This window comes from Diorhabda carinulata, chromosome 12 (assembly GCF_026250575.1).
Source record: "Diorhabda carinulata isolate Delta chromosome 12, icDioCari1.1, whole genome shotgun sequence".
Taxonomy (NCBI): Eukaryota; Metazoa; Arthropoda; class Insecta; order Coleoptera; family Chrysomelidae; genus Diorhabda; species Diorhabda carinulata.
The window spans coordinates 7,770,695-7,793,732 of record NC_079471.1 but is presented as its reverse complement, the minus strand read 5'-3'; the positions used below and the strand labels follow the sequence as shown (position 1 = coordinate 7,793,732).

Below are 23,038 nucleotides of genomic sequence, written 5' to 3'. Positions count from 1 at the left end.
TTAACTATGTCCAAGTGTTAATGTTGATGTTGATAAGGTAACTAGACTTTTAAAAAAGGTAAAAAGTAGGTAGATAAGACATTTCATTACCAGTGACGGCCTTTACAAAATTTATTTTTGTGTGTCAATAAAAACATCATACTCAATACATTTTATTAAAAAATTTGTTGAAATTTTATAACTAATATTTGTGACAATACGCGAATTAATTACTGTACATTTTGATATGGCTGAATAGGTATTTAAAATACCTCTCAAATAATGTATTACAACACCCACATTTCCATTTAAAAATTTTAGCGATGACGTCAAAAATAAAAAGGTATCCTTTTTATTTTTAGAAATAAAAATCGACGGGTTTCGGGATTTATTCCTTTCATTTGCATCATATTGTATGTGGGAATTTAATATATATTATTCCTTCAAAAATGTATGTGTTACCGGCCAAACCCGATTTCAGGACAAACTAGTTTTGCCTAGGCCAAACTAGTTGATCTTGATATAAATACGTAGACACTAGAATAAACTAGTACGGCCTAATCTTAACATCTTAGTATATATAGAATTGGAAAAATAATCATTTTTATTAGAACAATGATGATTCGTCGTTAAAAGCTATGGATAATTGGTAATACAAACAATGATACCATAACAAATAATAAGTGTTTTTTAAATAAAAGCAATAATCATTAAAATTTGATTTATTTTTACATGGAGTGGTCTGGCGGTACTTGGAATTGCATAGTGCCATAGCCTAACCTAACCCCATTGATAACACATTATAATGAAAAGACTTTTTACTTTCATTTTGTAAAATTTCTATCAAAAACTTTTCCTTCCATTGTTTTTGATTTGTTTGATCTGTTAACATAGGTTCATCCATATTGAAAAAGAAGAAAACTCAACGAAATTAGTTTTGACTAGACAGCACTAGTTTTTTCTGGAATGTGCGTATTTATATCAGGATTAAGTAGTTTGACCTAGGCAAAACTAGTTTAGCCTGAAATCGGTTTTGGTCGGTAACATATGCTTGTTGGTGGGAAAAACTACTCACCGCTGCTATATTCTGAATGGGTGGTTTTTGCTTTGAATAATAGTTTATGGAGCTTCCTTCATATGTTAAAATATATTTGCAAAAGCTCAAAAGTATAACTTTGTAAATAGAATTGTATGTTTTTCAAGGCAAAGTGAATTCATAATTGTAAATAATCTTAACACTACGAGGGTTGCTACTTAATTTTTTCAATTCCTATTGAGGCACCTCCAAAACAAGTGATTTGAACGCATGTAGAGAAACGTTGACCTAATTAATTTTAGATCTGTGGGAATAAGAAGAAATCGTACGGCGGGTGGGTCATCATTCGATGTTTCGACTTTTAAAAAACGTTTTTGTTAGAACTGATGCGTGAGAGCTTGCAATGTAATGTAGAATGATTCGTCTTCTGCGATTGTTTTATCTAATTTTTTCTGACCATTCTGACAAACAAATGCTGGTGTACTATTCAGAATTTTTGAAGAACTTTTGTTAGATTCGTCTTTTGATGGATGTCAATTGAATTTTTCAGCATTTATTTGCACAAATGGACACGAGCTTTGTTTTGAGCGATTTTCAAATCTTTTTGACAGTCAAACTAATGGCCAATTTTGCCTCAATCACATGACGCTCTTGCAACATCAGTTTACGCATAGTATCGATGTTACCTGGCATAACAGCTGATTTTGGAATACACTCACGACATTCATCTTGTAGCGAAGTGCGACCACGATTGAATTCGGAAAAGCAGCAAAACATGGTAGCTAGAGATGGTGCTTCATAACCAAAAGTCGAGGCGAGTTAATTGGCACATTGCTGTTGGTTTAATCATAGAAAATTTAAGTTAAGTATCAACCCTCGTATATTCCCATATTGCTAGAGCAAACTGCAGAGTTGACTGATACTTGTACCTCTATTTTGGTCTAGTGAAATAGTTGAAACCGCTGTTGAAATTTTACGATATGCTATCCGAAGAATATTAATGTAATTGTTTATAATAGTTTCACTCGGTTAGTTACCAAAGATTAGTTGTTAGTGCTTGTGATTGATATTATAGAGAGGAATAATCGTGTTTTATATTGTTGTACTTTGTTTTTCAACGCGATTGTACTTTTCTTACTAACTCCACTAACTTATACGAGAACCTTTTTTTTTTCACTTCCGATCGCTCTGTGCTGACGCTACGCGGGCAGAAGAAAGCGGGCATGCGCTGTAGGCGTCAGTCGGCGTTGTGCTACAGCCACGCCATGTCCGCCATTATTGATGCTCCCGCCAAGTGTAATTCGTTTTCTACCGACCGAAGGCCATAGTGCTGCAGAAACTAATCGGAGAATGAGTCGTATGTATGGGGAAAACTTTATGAATGATGGTGTTGTCCGTGAATGGTATCGAAAGTTTAAAAATGTCCAAAATATATGCATGATGGAGAGGGCCAAGGACGCAAATCTGTCGTTTCAGATGATCTGGTTCAACGAGATGACAGAATTGTTAAAGAAAACCGAAGTTTCAACATTACTGGTTTGTCTACGGAGTTTCCAAAAGTTTAAAGGACTGTTTTGTACTCTACTTGAATTCATTAGCGGCAACTTTCTTTAAAGAGGATATTGACAAATGTCCCAAACTCTTCGGTGATTATGTCGAAGGTTGAAAAAAACGGAACTCGTATTTTAATAGTTTAATTGTAATAATTGTGTTAAAACAAATGATAAAAATGAAATTATTAATGCGAATCAATATAATTTTATACAACTTTTCTGTCTGCAGTTTAGATTGCCAGCTGACATAAAATATCAAATTTTCAATGTCTTTTGTCGAATGTAATAAAAAGAAGAAAAAGAAAAAATTTATGACTTAATTCAAACAAATTACCATATCAAAATTCAAGTCCATTTTTATTGCAAAAGTTCTTATTATATTTTATTATTTTATAGATAAAATTGAATGTGAATATCTATATTGGAATTATATGATATCAGATAGTTTGCTATATCTATATATAACTGAACAAATTTTATGATGAACAGATGGGTTTGAAGAGAATCTTTAAAATATATATTATCCTTTTCACCATACTGCAAATTTAAGACTTTTTTTATAATAAGATTTTTTAAGTTCATTTTCATGAATCTATTTGAATATTTAACGCGAATCCCTTTCTACCGAATGAAAAAGATGCTTCGTCGTTTTTATATGCCTCCCCAAAAATAAGTTTTCATAAATTCCTCAATAAATCGACTTGCCTGGAAAGACTAAGCATGTGGTATTTTATTTCGGGAAATTGTTTAACAACAAATTGTTAACGAATCATTTTATAATGTTTGCAACCGGGGGTTCTTTAGAGAAATTTCCAAATTATGGACAAATACATTTTAGAAACTTTATTGAGATAATTAGAATTCAATTTTCTGGCACAGTACGGATGAATAAAATAGAAACTATTTCTAGATTCAAGAATCACTGTTTTTTGTACTTACATATATTTTTCAATTTAAAATTTATCAAATAATTCGTTTTTATTCAAGCGTATAATAATATCTATATTATTTTCGGCAACACAGATCGTAGAAATAAATAACTTATTGTTTTATTAGTAAAATAATGAACGTTCATTATTGTATTAGTAACAAAATAATGAGAAACGTAGTAACCAACTAGACAGGAACAGTCATTTAATTTTTATTTAATTTGAATTTTGAAAAGTGTATTGTGAAAATGTCTCAATAATAATAATATAGATATTGATATACGCTTGAAGAAAGACTAGTATATGTCCCTTGGAGCAGATGACCAATTATATGTTTCGCCTCGCCCCGGGAATGCAAGAATCTGGGCTCAAAAATAATGATGGCCTTCTACTCCTAGTAACATAATGTACTATTGTCATCATAAAATAATATATTGTGCAACTAGTGCGAAAAATACGATATTTCAAACATCTTAATTTCCTCAAGTGTTGTACACTATACTTTTTCGACAACGTACATACAAAATTCAGGAGATGATTGCTCGTGTTTTCCTATAACAAAATTTCTTCAGTCCATCCTTTTTGGAGATATCACCCTCAAAAGGTGGTGACTAAAATTTAGTTTTCATTTTTTTTTTAAATTTCAGTAAAACTAGAAACTTGAATTTCTGTAATTTTCGTGTCTCGCAAAAGCCTAGAGACAAGTATTTTTTCTATATTCTTGTTACATTATATGAGGGTGGACCCTTACCTTTAAGCATTTATTATAAATTTTATTACATTTCACATCTTTACTATTTTCCATTCAATTTATTAAAAAAAAAATCATAAATTAAGTTGTTTATTTTATTGTATGCAGCTAATGGTTTTGGGGAAGAAATTTTACAATAAAAAAGATTTTTTAATGAAGGAAATAAAGTAAGGGTTGTTAATGTCACCCCCGTATAATGTAAGAGGAATATTGAAATAATACACGTCATTAGTCCTTTGCGAGTGCCCGAAAATGACAGAATTTCAAGTTTCTAGCTTTACGGAAATTAAGAAAAATAAAAACTCAATTTTAGTCACCTCCTTATAAGGGTGATATCTCGGAAAGGAGTTGGCTGAGGAAATGTTGTTATAGGAAAGGCCCATCTTAATTTCATACGAGCAATCACCTTAATTTTTTCGCAAGAATTTGGAAACACCTTGCATAATTATGAAAACTAATACAGAAAAGGAATGGATGGAGACTAAAAATTTTTGATAAAAAGTTGGTTGAGATCATTTACATTGTCTATTGCTGATTGTTCACTTTGTGGTAGGTGTACATTTCTATTGAATAAATTCAGGGCCGGATTAAGCTAGCGGCTTGGGGGGCTATAGCTCCGGGCACCAGGTCCAAGAAGGCCCCATCACTTGGAAAACATTCTGTATTTTTTTCATATAATTTCACAGCTCAAAGTGCCGAAAAAAATTCTAATGACTTTTTCATGTAGTACTCAAAAGATCATATAAATTTAAGCTCGAATGTATACATTGTTACTGAGATTCTAAAATATAGTTATAATATATACTTTTGATATAATATATGTAATAATTATTTGTACAAGAAATATGTGGTATAATTAATTTATTGGATCACTCTTATTAGTCTTGTTTTTCCGAGTTTCCGAATTCCTTAAGGAGCCCCGTTATTACATTAGCCCCGGGCCTTATAAATCTTAATCCGGCCCTGAATAAATGCAAAGTTACCCAATGGAAATTTGCAGTTTCGCAATATTTTCTACGTGATATCGTTTCTGAGATTATTTTTTGTAAAAAAATCTAGAAATTAAATTTAAAAAAAAATCATATCGTACGCGACAAAATTACAAAAGTGTTCAAAACTTTGTTTCGGGGCATAAAAACGGATTGCAGTAAGAGCAATATTTGATGAAGTGGTTTTCAGTAATAAAATACATTTTTTCGAGCATATTATGTTGCTCGTATTTCTCAAATCGATCCATTGGTTTGAAATTTTTAGATTAATTTGGATTCTCTTTTCATGTTTTTGTGAATTATTTCTTCGATATTTATGATTGCACGTGCCATGATTTATATTTATCGTTTCAAGAAATCTTTTTGTGAAATTGACAAACCAATTGTTTTTGTTGTCGCAAAATCGGACTTGTAAGTTGTAAAATGGGTAAAATTAAGTCTTCATAGTCTAAGCTATGCAAAAGTAACCGTATCATTGCGCCGAAATCAAAATATCTGGACTACAACTTGAAAAAATATGCATCCACCAGGAGCTTTGGCGGAAGAAAACGTTTGGGGCGACCTTGAAAAACTCAACCACTGAAGATAAACATATTGTTATGAACAAGTTCCCGAAATGGGTCCGTAGCCGGACCTGTCCAGCTATAATGGAATTTTAAAATTTGGTGAAGGCAAACATGGCGGGTTTCTTTTGATGTTTGAATGTAAACAATTTTTTATAGCAAGCGGTTTATTTACATTGTTTTTTTTTATAATTTCCGGGAAGGTTTATTTATTTATTTGTTTTGTTTATTTTTGTTCTAAATCTATTATTGCGATATAAAAAGTAAATAAGTGTATTGTATAGAGTGTAATTATATATATTGTATATGGGTGATAGACAATGTAAAATTACTTCAACCAATTTTTTCAATTCAATTTCCTTTAACTTCTTTATGTACAGCCCCTGCAAAAATACCTGTAGATAGAAATTAGCAAATATTAAGGGCTGATTCCTGTAAATTTATGACACTATTCAAAAAAATCATTTTAAAATATTCTACCAAATGCCTTGTTGTTAGTGTCAAACAAATGATACACAGCAAGTTAGTATTGCAAGCAAATTCGTTAAAACCAAAGTAACCTGATTCAACAAATTTTTACAATTGAAAATTCATAAAAATCGTGATCATCGCATTTCAAGTCTAAATGACGAAACAAAGACTTCTGATTGTTTGCATTGTTAGGAGACTTTAAATCAAGACTAATCTTCACGAAATATGTATATAAAAAGGTCTAAGAAATAAGAAATCGAGGAAAGTTGATTGATTCATATAATTTTGATAGTAAGTAGATAGTTCAACCACATTTAGTGATCAAACTACGTGTAGATATAAAACATTTTCTTTATTCTTATAAATGCAAGTAGTGAGGTTGAAAATTATAAAAATTTGTTGATCGATACCAATAAATTATTATTTGTTATACCAGTACACACAAACAAGGTGATACAGAATTATATACACCAATTTCTTCTTCGAGAAAACAACAATAGTCAACTAAGCTCAAGCAGTGAAAAAATATCTCGAAATAATTATTCATAAGCTAGAGCTCTTGAAGACATACTGAAAAATAATGGGTAATTACAGGGATTGCTAAGTGAGTAACTAGATTCTATTTATTTGGTAAAAACATTAGATCTCATGTACCATTCCCATTTTACATACGTGAGAATTTATTTGATCTTACAGACCTCTAGTGCCATTTAGTCTTATTTGAACTGAACATTTATTTATATCTAAATATAATTGTACAAAATGATTATGTCAACTGTATTGTATAGGTATGAGTCCTGGGTTTTAACCGGGGAGAGTGATTAAAAAATAGAAATGGAGGGAGAGGGAATCAGAAGAGGAAGAAGAAGAAGAAGCAGGCCGAAAAATAAATGGATAGAAGAAGAGTGGGAATAACTGAGTAAAGAGCAAAATAAGACTGAAATCAATGGAGAGGTATAGTAAAAAGAGTAGAGGATTAAAAACAATACAGAGCTTAAAAAGTTTGAAATATATATATTTAGTAAATATTTTTATTGCAAGAAATTTATCCATGGACCTTGAAGGCGTGAGGTGCTGTAACATATTTAATTGGCCACATGAGCATGACAGATAAGAACAAGTGAAGAATGTTCAAGTAAGGACAAGTTTTCTAATTGGTTATCTGCCACCGTTAATTTTAAACAGAGATTTTACACACCTTTAACTTTTCTTGGTCCTATCGGATCTAATCGTCCAGTTTAATTACAAACAAGAAAGATAAAGAAACATAAATAATCTTGGAAGTGAGGACAAGTTTTTATTAATGAGGAGTTTAATTGGTGTTGTCACTGTTCATTTTGAGCGGAGATCCAAAAAACCTCTAGATTTCATTGGCCTTATTAGACTTGAACATCCAGTTTCATACAAGTATAATCGGTTATAGAAATATGAAAAATGATAAGTAGTCTTCAATTGAAGACAAGTTTTTTATATGGGTATTAATTGGTGTTCTGTGACTGTTGCTTTTCAGTAGAGATCTTACACACCTCGAGCTTTTTTTGTCTAATTAAAACTGACATCTAGTTTCATCCAAGTATAATTGGTCATAGAAACATGAACTATTAAGTAGATTAAAAAGTCTTAGACCAAGGACAACATTTTTTATGTGGCTTCCAATTGGTGTTGTATCACTGTTGATTTGAGCAGAAATCTAACACACCCCTAGTTTCGCTCAAGTTTATTGAAGTTGTACATGTTTCCTCTAAACATAAATTGTCATAGAAACATGAAGGATAAACAGGTATAGAAAGCCTTAGATAAAGGACATTTCTTTATGCAGGTTCTGTAATTGTTGATTTTGAACTGAGACCTCAACACCTTTAGTGTCCTTTGGTTTTATCGAAACTGAATCTCCAGTTTCATTCAAGTGTAACAGACCATAAAAGCATGATATATATACAGAGGAATAAAGAGTCTTTAACTGGGGTAAATCTACTTTATGTGCTTTTAGAATTTGTCCGATTCAGTAAGGCTAAACCAGAAGATGTGGAAATAGAGAAAACATTATTGGTGTGGGGTATTGAAATGTGATTATGTGGTTACATAAAAGGGATGTCCACATATTCTAATTCATAATGTATATTTTCAGTCTCAGATATATGACTACATCATTTATATGGTATAATTGAGATTTTTCACAATTAAAAAACATTTTTTTGGTCCAAATAGTCGCAGCTGTATTTTGTTATTTTTGTAGTAAGTAAATGTTTTCTGAAAATTAAGTATAAGTATACATATAGGGAGTATCATTATTTATGGGCTTACCATGAATTTCAGTTGATAATGTATATAATTCTGTTTCAAGTTGTATGGAAAAAATAATAAGTAGCACTAAATACTTACATTGAGGATTTTTTTCATTATCATTAACGGAGTTAATGTGGTTGGAATTGGGTTCTAAAGGTATAAAAGAATAAAAAATAAAATATAACTGAATAAACTTGGTAATATTCAACGTGTTTTGTATTTATTTTTTTTTAATCTCTTGGTAAGTGATATTATAGCATTTAATTAAAATTAGATATTTTATCTAAATCTACAAAACATGCCGAATGTAATTAAAAAAATACGAAAATAACTAAAAATATAATACATGAATTTTTACCTAATTAATAAGATGTGGATAATGGTAAATGTATTTAATAATTTTGTTTATACTTACGTTCTTGGTCTGATCCATCTTCAGATTTATCATCTTTACTTTTCATAAATGGGAATTTTCTACTAAATGAGAAATTTTTCTTTTTCCTATCTAACGTTGATTGCTGAAAAAATAGAAAATGTATGAATCATGTAATAGATAAAAATATTAACAAAGAAATATATTAAACAGCAAAGTTAGCACATAAGAAAATTTTTGATTTATTAGATTAAAAGTACTAAAAACGTAACTAAATGACCAAATTTTTGGTTCATCAGATTGGAAGTACTATAAAGTACCTAAATTGCCAAATCTTATGTTCAACATAAATTAGTTTAGAAAAATTTTTAAGTTATGTTATATTCTATTCATTCTCATTTTAGCTAATTAAATTGCTAGTCGAAAGACACTAAAATGGTACTTGTAGTTTATGCAGAAAGTTGACAGTAAATTTAAAATGAAATTAAACTAAGTGTTCGCCAACTTTTAGCTTCTTAGTTTAACCTTTTCACTGCTAGTATTATTTTTTATTTCATCGATAATTTCTGAAATCCATTAGAATACGTTTATGGGACTATTTTAATCAGTGGCAGCATTCCAATGCTGAAAATCTTTAGGGATCTCGACACCCAGGAGGAGCTTGTCGACGAGGACATAGCAGCTAGTGTAACCGAGAGCAGTGACAACGAGGAAAGCGGCACCAGTGGCAATGAAGTTGTATTGCACTCTGACGCGGCAGCCGCACTCGACCTTGATCTGCGCTACTCAGAGCAGAGCTTTATGTCTACACCTACTTACCTGTTGGTTTTCTTCTTTGAAGCAATTAAAATTAACAGACATGACGAACCGTTCGCAAAATTAGTGGTGTAATACCTCAATAAATCGTATTTCTGTTCAAGAGGATGTTTTATTGAGGTCCCGATTATTAGCCTTGCCTTTATTAGAGTTCGAAAAAAGTTTACATCAATCTAATTTATTACGGATTGGCAGTTAGGATAATACAAAAATCGGATTAACGGAGTTCTAGTGTATTTTTTTCTATGAATTTTACTATAAAATCAATTTGACTTCACAAATATTTTTATTTAATGTACATAAAAACGTTTACTCACCTTATCGAGTATGTTAGGCGAATGTCCCTGAAATTTAACTGATCTATCTCTAGCTCTCTGTTTTCTTTCCCATCTCCTTTTCGATGGAACTATTCCCATACCCTGTTCATCTCCAGTATTAAGTACTCGTCTGGCTTGCCACCATTCGTCGTCACTAGCATTAGTCACGTGTAAAATATCACCATAATGAAACGCTAAACCTCTACTTGGTAGACCGTCATCTTTCATTGGATCATAGTCAAATAGGGCTCTGAAAAATCGATTAGTATTTTTATTTTCATAAACTTTTTAGAGGTAGGTACATAAAGCATTTTGGAAACATCTGCATTAGAATTTATAGAAGTTTAGGATGAAGATCGACGACTATACCAATTCAAGTTATAGTACAGTTAAATTATGTTTTAATTTTAAGTTAGGCAATTCAATTTTATTTTCATTGTTCATTAGTTATTTAGTGAAATAGTCAGTTGGACTTTATCCAAGCTACATGTAAGGCTTTTATCTTCAAGGTACTTAATAACTTTAGTTATCAAATTTCAACTTTCAAGGATTCTGCAGATAACGTAATGTAGCAATGTCAAATACATGTATGAGGGAGCAGCTGAAATTGTGGAAATCTAATTTTCAAGAGGATGAGCTGATAAATTGGTGGAAGAAATTATTTACTCTTATACTACTATTCAGAAAAGGAAGCTTACTACATGAGTATATTTGAAGCTGTTAATAATAAAGAGATAGTTAAGTTTACAAGCACGATTGATTCTTGTAGAAAATTTGTAGAACAAGTAGAAAACGATAGAAAAGTGTTGGATGAAACATGCGACATTAAATTTAAACTTACAGATTATACGAAAATAATAAAAATATATGTAGATAGGACATATATTGATATAATGCAATGAAACCAAATCTTCAATTTCCATACTGTACCGAAGATATGGAACATGGCAAAAATGAATTCTTAGAATCCATAGTGTTGAAAGTACATCAGGATTCATACTTAATACTACTGCTATTTACATCTTGATCAAATGAAATCTAATGATTTGACACAATTATTAATAGACAAAGTTAATCCTGGTGCTCAAAAAAAAAATCATTTTAGTGACAAATAATGCCTCGTATCACAATGTATCCAAATTCTTTAATCTCGCAGCAATATTTGTATACATTAATTTAAACACTTATAAAAAGATTTATTGTTAATATTTTTCTGTGAAAACAAAATATTTTAATACTGCGTTCACAATAAGCTTAAGCTTTGAAATTGAAATCTTATGGGTAAATAATGGTAAATAATGAAATTGCAGACTGTAATGTATCATGAACCATATGAAGTTTAGCATATAACAGAAGAAAACTTTTAAGACACAATTCAAAACGTTTGCACTCATGCTGATGTAGAAATATTTTAAAATAAGAACAATTATTAATAAATATTAATATGAATATTGTATTCGAGAAAGTAATTTTGGTTTTGTAGTATAAAATAAAACATTTTATTCAATGACCTTTTACCATCTTCATCTGTGAAGTTTGACTTCGAAATAAATGGTAATCAGATAGTGCCAGCTCATGGTGGAACACTAAACCTTTCCGATGTGACAAGTCTGGCCGTTTTTCTTTGATCTCTTCATACAGTTTCATTAATCATTGACTGTAAATATCAGAACTGATCGTTTGTTCATTGGAAGCATCTCAAAAAATACAACACCTTTGTAATCCCACCAAACTGACAGCATGAGTTTGTTTTGTTGTTTTTCAGCTTTTGATGTGGCTTGTTCGGGACTGTACAAGACCCATTTTTCAATACCAGTAACGATTCTTTTCAAGAAAGGGCGGTTTCATTTCGTGCGGTACCCAAATATCAAACCCAAGACATTTTAATTGTTTTTCAATTGTTGTGTACGATACATGTAACCTCTTCGCAACCTCTAGAAAAGTTCTATGACGATCCTCTTTAATTATGACTTCGATTTGGTCATCTTATCATCACCATCAATCGGCCTACCAGAATATTGATCATCTTGAGGGAAAAATGTCCAGAACGGAATTTTTTATAACAATTCTGACACGTGCGCTCTGCTAAGGAATCAACACCATAAGCTTCACATATTTCTTTGTTATCCGCAGTAGCTTTCTTTCCTTTACGGAAATAAAAAAGTAAAATATGCCGAACATTTTCGTTTCTGCACTCCATTTAAAATTAACCCACAACTAACAGCTTTAATAGAAGTACCTAATAAAAAAAAAGAAAGTACTCAATTGCCAGCCCTATACTTTGGCTGCCACCATATCATTGTGAATTGAACCCTATAGAATTTATTTAGGATAAAGTAAAAAACAAAGTAGCAACCAAAAATACTACATTTTAACAAAAAGATGTAAAGGATCTTCTAATGCAAACCTGGGGAAACGACACAAACATTCACTGGTAGAATTCTGTTTTACATGTCATAAAAGAAGAAGATGGATTGTTGATGATCTAATAGAACCGATTATCGTTTCTTTCTCTGACACTGGGTCAGATTCTCGGTGAATAATTATTTATAACATTTACTGTTTCTTTAGTTAACAAATAATAGACAATGTAATTAATAGTTCTGATATACTGTAAAATTTTATTTGTTATAAATAATGTTTAATAAAAAATTTTGCAAATGCATCTGATTTCTAAGTACTGAAATTACTGTTTTCAGAATGAGAATTAACTATAGTAGGTTGTATATCAAAAAAAGGGCCTTTCTCGTACCATTTGGCAAATTCTTGTTCTATACAGTTACCTAATCTTCCTAATAAATATTCTAAATAATAAATATGTGAAAGAAGTGATGACAAACACATTATTCTGCTAAAGTTTATCACATAGAGATATTTTTGATGATTTATTTCAATTTTTAAACCAAATAAGTTCTTTTACTTGCAATAGAACATTTTATTATATTTCATAGTCAACCAATTTCTTATTGAACTGATCTTCATTTCTCAAATAGATCAATTTTCGAAACACAAACATCGTCTGCTCTCTAAATAGTGATCAGAAACAACGCAGATCTTATCATTGTTTTAAAATTGTTTCCACCAATAAATACAAAACTTTTCAAAATTTCATGTGCCATCAAATTTGACCCTGTTATTAAACTTCTTACAAACGTAGACACCGACCTTGAAATTCTTTATAAATTTAATTTTTCAATTCGTTGTATTTTTTTTGGTTCCAATAATATTAGTTTAAATATCTTTATGGTTAATTATTCTTTAGTTTGTGATTTTAGTACGACCAGTATTTTATATTATCGCTTCCAATCTGGTAACTTTACCAGTGATTTCTGGTGGTGTGATTCAGGTTTCCTAAATTGGTCCTTCTAGTTTAAAAACAGGAAATAATAGAAACATATCGTCAAGACATATCCTTGAAAAATGACGTATAAAATAATATTAAAATGATATCGACGAACAATTGTACTTACACAAACTAAAAAATTAAATACAAAAATCGTCTTTAACAAAATTTTTTCATAAAAATAATTTACCTAACGTAAAGAGATCGTTTTTGTGATGTTCTGAGCAGTGTGCCTCCCGTGAGTGGGTGTGCCATCTGTTGTTTGAGGTCATGAATTTTGGCTTCGAATCTGTTATATTCTTCCGGTCTATACTGAACCACTACGCTTACCGTTTGACTCGTACCCTGAAATATAACAAATGAAGTTCAGCCATTTAAGAAATTAATAATTATTATTTAAGCAATAATAAACTTGAAATATATATATATACCAACGTCGATAAAACAGTAGGATTAAACCAATTGGAAAAGGTTGAGAATAAAACAAAGAAACATTATTTCGATTTGCACAAATCCTATTGTTACAAACAAGTTCGCAAAATGGTTCCCTAGGGCGGCCCTGTCCAGCTATTATGGAATGTTAAAAATTCGGCGTATTCACGCGGCATTTTTCTTTCACATTTTTTATAATTGGCAGAAGCGCCTTTGATGAACTATTTATTATAGCGGGCGGTTTATTTACAGTATTTCTTTTAAATAATTTGTAGGAAAGTCTATTTATTTATTTCTTGTATATAAATAACATAATGTAGCGCAGTTAATTAGTCGTAGTGAAAAGGACGAATTAGTAAAAGTATCACATAAATTATTTAAATGATATTTATAAGTAAATTATTATAAGTTAAGTGTATTGTATAGTGTGTAAATTAATTAAGAACGTAAGAGACAGTGTTCATTAATTCACCCAAGAATAGAAAGAGTATAAATAAATACGAAAAACGTTACATTATGGAAAAACTTAGCAACAATAAAATTGTAGATAATAAAAAATTTTACAAATTTTGTATTAAACTTTTTTCACATAACATCGAAAGTTATGTGAAAAATTCGAATAACTAATTTTTCTGGTTTTCTATCTTTAAAAAAATATTTTGGTACGAAGTTCGATGAAGTCTTACATTTTTATGTCGCAAACGTATTTTTTTTATTTAGAAAATATTCATGTTTTACTTTATTTTGACTAATATGGAAAAAAGCACCCAAATTATTCATCGGAAATTCTCACGTCAAACTAGTGTTTTTTTTAAAGTCGGTCGGCTTTCTGTTAATTGAAATATCTACTTTCTGATGGTGTAAAAAATAAAAAAGCAGAAAAAACTCCATGCCGAAATTTTTTTGATTATGTACACTTTTAAGCTTTTATTAAAATTTTACATTTTAACTACTTATGTTTATTAATGTAACATGGAATTTCTCGTTTTTCCAGTGTAAAATAAAATTTCAGATTTAAGTTTTATTCGTTTTCTTTTTGCATTTTTTGAGAAAACTTACCATCTTTTTACGTTATTAGAGAGTAGATATTTCAACGAACAAAAAGCCCACTGACTTTTTTTAAAAAGCCAATATTTTGACGTGAATCGATTGAAAATTATCGTATTTTTTTATATTAACTCATAAGGTGAAAATATAAATATTTCCTTAATCGAAAAAAGTAGGATGTGTTTTCACTAAGAGTCATGAAAAAATAATTTGTTTTGAAAGATAAATGAAACGCGAAAACTTGTTTATTGGAATTTTTCACATAAATTTCGAGGTTATGTGAAAAAAGTGGTGGCTAAATTGGAGGTAAATTTTAATTCGAACTACAAATCTAAAAACTACACTGGAATTATGAGCCGGGAATAATTTTTTTTTTATTTTAATTAAAATATAAGATTTCTTTTAAAAACGAATTTCAAATTTGCAAATATCCATCTCTGGTGAGCTTTCTATCACAAGAATGCTACCTGATTTAATTACGAGACATTATTAGATGGGAGTGAAACGTCCACCAGATAGTTTTATTCAACATCATGCATTGTTAAGAAACAAGACAAAACAAACATTTTATTGCTATTTAAAGTGTGCGTAAATCAATCAAATAATTGTTAAATGGATTGTTTTATGATAAAGGGATTATAAAAATATTTTCATTAACATTCACGATTTATTCTACACGAGGTTTTGAAAAACAAAAAATTCAAATAATTGAGAATTCGGATGATCGAAAATTTGATTTAATTTTATTTTGAAATAGATCTTTCATTACATTATGTGAGTAATGACATTATTTTGGGGGCTGAAACCAAAAAGAAGTTATGTAATAATTATTTATGATGTGTGTGTTAGAAATGATGTTTATTAAATTAAATCACTTTTAACACAAATGTCATACAATTTTTTTTTATAACTGCTATATTTTGGTAATAAAATAAGCTAATTTGTAATGAAATTTAACTTAAAAATGTATTTTTTCTACGTTCATGCAATAAACAACTTTATTGAACTATATTTACCGGAAAAAGTGGATCTTTATTGCACTAGTAAATGCCTCAAACATATGCGATCACTATAATTTGGGTAATGCAACTCTGTAGCTCTAGAAATGTCAAAAATTGATGTTTTTACATGAACGTAGAAAAAATATTATATGCAACTCGTGCAAAAAGTATTTATTACACTCGAAGTGATGTCAAACTCGGCCTAACGGTCCCTTAGACAAATCACGTCGCGTGCAATAAATACTTACTTTTTTGCATAAATAACTATTAATATCCAAATAATTACAAGGTTGTTGTGATTTGCAAACGTTGCCGACGCTATGGTTACTAACAAATGCTTGTTTATAAATAAAAAAGACGGTGTAATTCAAGTTGCGTTCTTGTCCAATTTTTATCTTTTGTTGATTTTTTGTTCCTGTGAATTTTGAAAACTCGGCAAGAAGAGCCAGTTTAGAGCTCTTACCTAAAAAATCAGCTCAGCAGTACGATATTGCATTTACTAATTTTCTAGCCTGGTATAAATCGAAAAATAAGGAAACTTCAGTGGAAAATATGCAGCTCATCAACTTTGAGGAGCAAATTACCTCAAAGTAATGGTATATTTAAACCGAAAAAGTGCAGAATATCGTCCAAAAAATCAAAAATTGAAAAGTTTACAAACGAGTTACAAGATGAGAATTACTTAATGGCTAATGTTGCAATTATTTTCGGATTATTTGGATCTGAAGAACTACCAAACGCAAAATAGTCAGTTGTTCTTTTTGTATAATTAAGTGTTAAATGTTAAGAGTAACACGTAAACAATCACTTTTAACACTGTTGGTGGCAGTTGTACGAAAACTTATTCAATTATGCGATTTTTGGGGATCTGAATATAGAAGAAAAGTTAGAAAAAAATGTTATTAGAAAAATATCGAGTTGAGTTATGTGTAAATTTTGTCGGTCTCTAGATTTAAATTTTAAAAAACCAATATACTCAATTCTGCAAACATGAATATTGAATCAAAAGGTAAACAAAGCAAAAGTTAGATATTTGATTGTGAAATATTTTGTAATCAATTGGAACGAATTGGGTGTTGATATTATTGAAATTAAGAAATAATAGGGATATTTCTTAAAATTAGACCAAATCATCGTTGATCTCTGTTAAAAAATGAATAGAATGAATTAGAAAATTATTTTTTGACACCTGTTTTAATAGGAAATCACGAGTTTTTATGTCTTAGAAGAGAAAGATAAAATAAATGAAACAAATTAACAAATATTATTATAACCTCTTAAAAAAGGAGAACAAAATAAATAATAGAATTAGAAGCCAGGTTTCTATGAGTTCTATGAGAAGAGGAAAATAACGAAAAATTAGAAGATACGTTTCCACAACGTAGAAAGAGAACAAAATTTTTTTTTAACCCGCTTTTATGAGGTATTAAAAGAGAAAAAAATAAGAAATCGCGTTTTCATGATGTTATAAAAGAGGCAATTGAAAAAGTGAAAAATCCACGGTTTTATGACGTCTCAGAAAAGGAAATTGAAAAGGTGGGAAGGTACGATTTTATGACGTCTAAAAAGTGAGTACAAAATTGATAAAAAAATTGCAAAACATGTTTTTATGATATCTTAAAAGAGGAGAATAAAATATATAAAAAAATTGCAAAACACGTTCTAATGATATCTAAAAAGAAAAGATTCCAAAAAATGAAAACCGTGGTTCTATAGTGTCTAGAAAGAGGAAAATAAAATAAAAGTTAAAAATCCGTTTATATGAAGTCTTGTGAAAGAAAAATAAAAAAATACGAAACAACGTTTTTATGAAGTTTTAAAAGAGGAAAAAAATGAATCAAATAAAAGAACACTTAATTAAAAGCCACTGTTTCTGACTTCTTAAAAAATAAAAAAAAATTAGAAAACATGTTTTTATGATGTCTAGAAAGAGGGACACGAAAAAATCTGAAAAGCTGTTTTCATGAAGTTTTACAAAATAAAAGTAGAAAAAATAACACATTTTCATAAAGAGAAAAATAGAATTTCTTTTCAAAAGCGCGTTTTCAAGAAATCTAAAAAAATATAAAAAATAAAAAACTACGTTTTTAAGGCGTCTCAAAATTAAAAAAAAAAGTAGAACAAATAAGAAACTACATCTGAAAAGAGGAAAACAAAATGAATAAAAGAATTAGAGGCCATGGTTCTATGATTTCTTAGATAGGGAAAATAAAAAAATAGAAAGCATGTGTTAATAATGTCTAGAAAGAGGAAAATGAACAAAAATTAGAGATCATGTTTTTATGGAGTCTTGAAAGAAGAAAACGAAGTGAATAAAGAGATTGAAAAACGTTATGATGTTTAAAAAAATGAAATAAATAAAAAATTATGAAACAACAGTTTTATGACGTCTTAAAAGAGGAAATCGGAAAGGGGAAAACCACGCTTTCATGACGCTGAAAAAGGGAAAAAATTATAAAAAAACCTGAAAAACACGTTTTTATGATGCCTTAAAAGCGGAAAATAAAATAAATAAAAGAATTAAAGGCCACGGTTTTATGACTTCTTAAAACAGGGAGATGAACGCCTTAAAAGAGAAAAATAAAAACGTGGTGCGGCCACATAAAATGTTTGAAAATATTTAATCAGCGCTTGGTCGCTACATTTTTGGTATAGTTTCTGCTATCATATTTGCAATCGGATTGCGGCAGTACAGCGCATTAAGGATCCTTTTAAGACGTCATGAAAACGTGGTATTTAATTTTTTTAACGGATCCGTACATCATAGAACAAATATGAAACGAAAAGTTCAAAAGTGAAAAATACTTATAGATATGTCACATCGTTGACCGATTACAATTCATCGTTCAGAACCCTCGTGTAAACCAGAACTCTTTCGAGCACGGTAACGTCTCATTATTGTTCAGTTTCATTTGTTTGAATCAGTTATTTGGATACTTTTCGGTGAATTCGACTTTTTTTTTTATGTAGCCGGTTTAAGGGATCTTTTATGATCACAATATTGACTTTAGTTTGATGAAACCGAAAGCTTTTATAACCATCGTAGTTTTTCAGTACTAATTCTCTTTTTTGTTAGTAGAAATCATTTCATGGGGGTTGATTCATAAATTTAGAGAATTCCTGTTTAATCTTTCACTATAATCAGACGCTAATTTCCGATCGTTAGCGTCCCATTTTTTAAAATACCGTTTTCTGTATTTAATTCTTCAGAACTATTGATGAAACATATCGGGAAATCTAGAACTGTGCTGGACGCTATAAGAACTCCTTACAAACTATGAGACGCTAATTTCACACACGCCCAGGCAGAATGGCCTATAACTTGTCAAGTGTTTGCAGTGGGAAACAGTAACAACGAACAGCTTTTTAAAGATAATCCCAAACGTGTTCGATGGGATTAAGACCTGCTGGTACTGTTTTATGACGAATTTCGTTTGCTTGGGTTTGGTCTAGCACAATTCTGATTCTATACGGAGATGATATTGAGTCTGAAATTATCAGAGGTAAAAGAATAGAAGGTTGCAAAAGATTAATAACAATAATAACGTTGTTAAGATTAAAAACAACATTGAAAAAATAACATTTTCCTTGCTCCATATTCAATTATTAGAAAACGAATTATATGTGGGATTAATATAGAAGTAAAAAAAAATTAAAAACCAACTAGGATTCATGACTCTGCATTAAGATACATATAGTTGGGTGCTTTATCTTCTGAGGTTTCTATTTCAAAAAGGGCGCAACGTATGAAAACGTTCCAGGCAAAATTTGTGAAGAATTTCATCTCCTACAACTTTTATAATAAATGTAAATACGATTGAAAGTGAAAAAAACGTAATATCATAACTTTTACCACCTTTTAATTTAAATGTTGAAATTTAATGTAAATTTTCAAACAACATTGAGCTTATTGTGTTAGATCCATAGGTTGACCTCTTTTTTAATTAAGATTATTATATTATACATATAGCACAGCACAAGTTAATTTTTCACACAAATAAAATGAAGGTAACTACTTTGATACTGACATTATTTACCTTGAGTGCCAACGCCGCTTCCTCGTGCGTGGCATTTCTGAGATTGACCCCGTTTACGCTCAAGATTTGATCACCTCTTCTCAACTCTCCGCTCAAATCAGCTGGTCCGCCGGCTAAAATGAACGATATGAAGATACCTTCGCCATCTTCTCCACCTACAATGTTGAAGCCCAGACCAGAATTTCCTTTTTGTAGAACAACTGTTCGTATGTCTCTGCAACAAAATAAACGAGGTTAGAAATCAAGGAAATCAATCAGTTAAATTTTGATTTTGGCAAAGAGAGGTAATTTATAGAATCTGCCATAAACACAAAAATATTGATACAATAAAAAATGACATTCCGATGATCTTGAAGGTGGTTTAACTTGCTACCAAATAATCACTAATTTTCCTTTTAGAACTACAGAATGAGGTGAATGGACTAGTAACTAATCTATTCCTATATCACTAAATTATAAGTTTATTTATATCAGAGATCAAAGTGTTCAATTCTCATTGTAACTACGGGAGATCTGGTAGACCTCTACCACAAGCTACTCTTCGCTTTGATATCATCATATATAAAATAAAAGCAATTCTCTTTCAAACTTTTAGAAAAACTAAAAGTCAACAATCGTTTACAAAAAGATCTACTATCTAAAGTTTTCCAACTATATATTATAAATAATTACTGTTGTATATTGGTAAGGGATTTCCAAAAGTATATTTCCTTCTTCATTCGTTTCCTGCATGGAGCTCATTATTATAAACTATATTATTATATATTCTCTCATTACACAACTGGTCATTTACACATATTTAAATTTTTAATTAATCGATTTAACTCCCTTTTGGTTTTATTATTTTGATGCACCATTTTAGTATTACCTCTGAAAAATGCGACAAATAATTTGGTTCCATTCCTTTTTCAGGGTATTTAAAAGGTGTGAAATGGAAGTAGGACAATCCTTTCTCACTAAGGTCGGGCGACTGTAACGGCCAAATCATTACTTTCAGTACATTCTTACTTTCTAATTCTGCAGATCAAGCGCTGGATAGAACGCACTAAATTGTCCGTTAGTAATTTTTCATAGCTTAACCATCACCTAGTCTCCGCCAGTCGGAATTACACATGGATCTAACATTCGTTCTTCTTTTCAGCGGCGCAAAAACCTCAAATTTTGGCTCATCACTACATAAAACTCTCCCCCACTCTCCATGCGTCAAATTTTTATGTTTTTCAACCTACTGCAACCTCTTTTATTTTGACCTCTTAAAATATGTTTGTCCACTGCCTCCTGTCCAAAAAAGGTGAACTTTTCTCAATCTTCTTTTCATTGTAGAAATACTTAAAGCCAGTTCTTTAGATTCATTGACCTGAGCTGCTATCTCTGGGCAAGTTAGTCACGTTTACTGATCAATACTATAAGTTGTGGTTTTTGGAGACCGCCTTGAACCAATTTTATCGCTTAAGATCCTGGTGGATGTGTGTTTTCTCAAGTTATAGTCCACGGTACCTCGAAGTATTTTTAATTCGGCGACAATTGTACAGTTACTTTTGCCTAGACTGCAAAGACTTGCGATTAATGCACGAAGTCAACCGATGGTTCCTTGGTTTTACCCATTTTAAAACTTGCAATAAATTAAAACACGGACTAATAGGGACCAAACTACAATCATAAACCCCGTGGAAATAATTCATAGTTGAAGAATAATAAACAAATCAGCCGGTACTTGCAAGTTTCAACTTGTCGCACTCAAATAACGAACACTATTATTTTTTATTTTGTAAGACACCGTTTTGACCGGCGCTTGACAATGTGGAAGAGAAATTTGTTAAAGTGTATTATTTTGATATTTAATGGGGTGGGCAAAAACTTTTGACAGATAGTCTTTGAAATTTCTATATTAGTTTCAAAGTTTCAGGAAACACCAAGACTATATTGGCCTCCTAATAAGCTCATCATTGTAAACTGGTCATAATCAAATAATTTACTCATTTATCAGTAGAAACGCACAAATATTATATCATTTGAGAGTGATAAATGAACATACACCAATCAATATTCTCTAGGGAGCATTCAATAAATTTCATGTCCTTGATCAAATAAAAAGGATTATAAAAAAAGTAAAATCTAATGGTTTTGTACGTTTCTAAAGCAAAAGGGATTTATTGGATAAAAGACATTTAAAAGAAAACCAAATGTTAAGGGATGTAAGTATGATAAACGGTAGTACTGCTCAAGTTGTGATAGATACGACTCGAAAGTGTCAGTGGTGGACTGTGGTAGAGACATGGTAACATAGGTAGAGTACGTGATAGACTTTTGGGCCGACATCGGGTAGAGCCAAAGCTAAAATATAGCTACAAAAGCTACTTAGTTAATTTCTGATCTATCATAACATGTTACTAAGTACCCAAACTATGAGAAAGTAATTGAATGAAGCCAATTTATATAACGGAAAACCTGCAAGTGTTTCGTCTTTATCTCGTGGCAACGTACAGCAAGGTTAGATTGGATAAGTGTATAGAAACAATCGGGATTAGTGACATATCTGCTAGCATCTCAACAGGTGCACAGTTATCGAGGTGGTACAGTAATGGTATGAAGAGGAATTAGCACTGGTGAAAGTGACCGTTCCCTCACCAGAATTTCTAAGAGAAGTTGATTATTTAAACCTTCTGTTGTGGGTCTATATGCTGCAGCAATTGGGCACAATTTCTATGATTACTAGACAATATCCACAGGCAACTCAACACGGCAGGCATTATTCGGGTGTAATAGAGCTTACGCGCTTTTGCTTGCTTCTAAAAAAATCCTTCTTATGTTGAAAGGGTAAATAAATTTTTCAAGTTTGAGCTAATCAATGCATTGATTTATTTAATAACCAGTAGGAGCTTAATGGCAGTCTTCAAAGATAAGAGAGAGAAGATGTTTTTTGATATTTAACCTGTTTATTTAGGAACCGAATTTGATTAATATTAAACTGTGAATCATATAGACGGTTAAAGATAAGATTGTTCGTTTGCAATTTGTATTAAAAAATAATCATAGCAGTTGAACTATTGCTTTGAGGTCCACTGGAATTCAGCAAGGACAAAACTGAATGAAAAAAAAGAATTGTGAAATAATA

At 30.6% G+C, this 23,038-nt stretch overlaps 1 protein-coding gene across 41 annotated transcripts in view; it reads right to left on the bottom strand.

Moving 5' to 3' along the window:
* Positions 1 to 23,038, bottom strand: part of LOC130899969 (disks large 1 tumor suppressor protein) — a 1,257,949-nt gene that overhangs the window by 37,947 nt on the left and 1,196,964 nt on the right. For 14 of the 41 annotated variants that reach the window (XM_057810209.1, XM_057810210.1, XM_057810205.1 and 11 more), the window contains 5 exons: positions 19,915 to 20,137; positions 13,597 to 13,751; positions 10,064 to 10,313; positions 8,973 to 9,075; positions 8,654 to 8,707 (listed from right to left, as the gene is read on the bottom strand). In XM_057810209.1, the coding sequence (XP_057666192.1) occupies positions 8,654 to 8,707; positions 8,973 to 9,075; positions 10,064 to 10,313; positions 13,597 to 13,751; positions 19,915 to 20,137 (785 nt within the window). The remainder of the gene's footprint in view (positions 1 to 8,653; positions 8,708 to 8,972; positions 9,076 to 10,063; positions 10,314 to 13,596; positions 13,752 to 19,914; positions 20,138 to 23,038) is intronic. The other 27 variants (XM_057810221.1, XM_057810217.1, XM_057810222.1 and 24 more) reach the window with 3 other exon arrangements.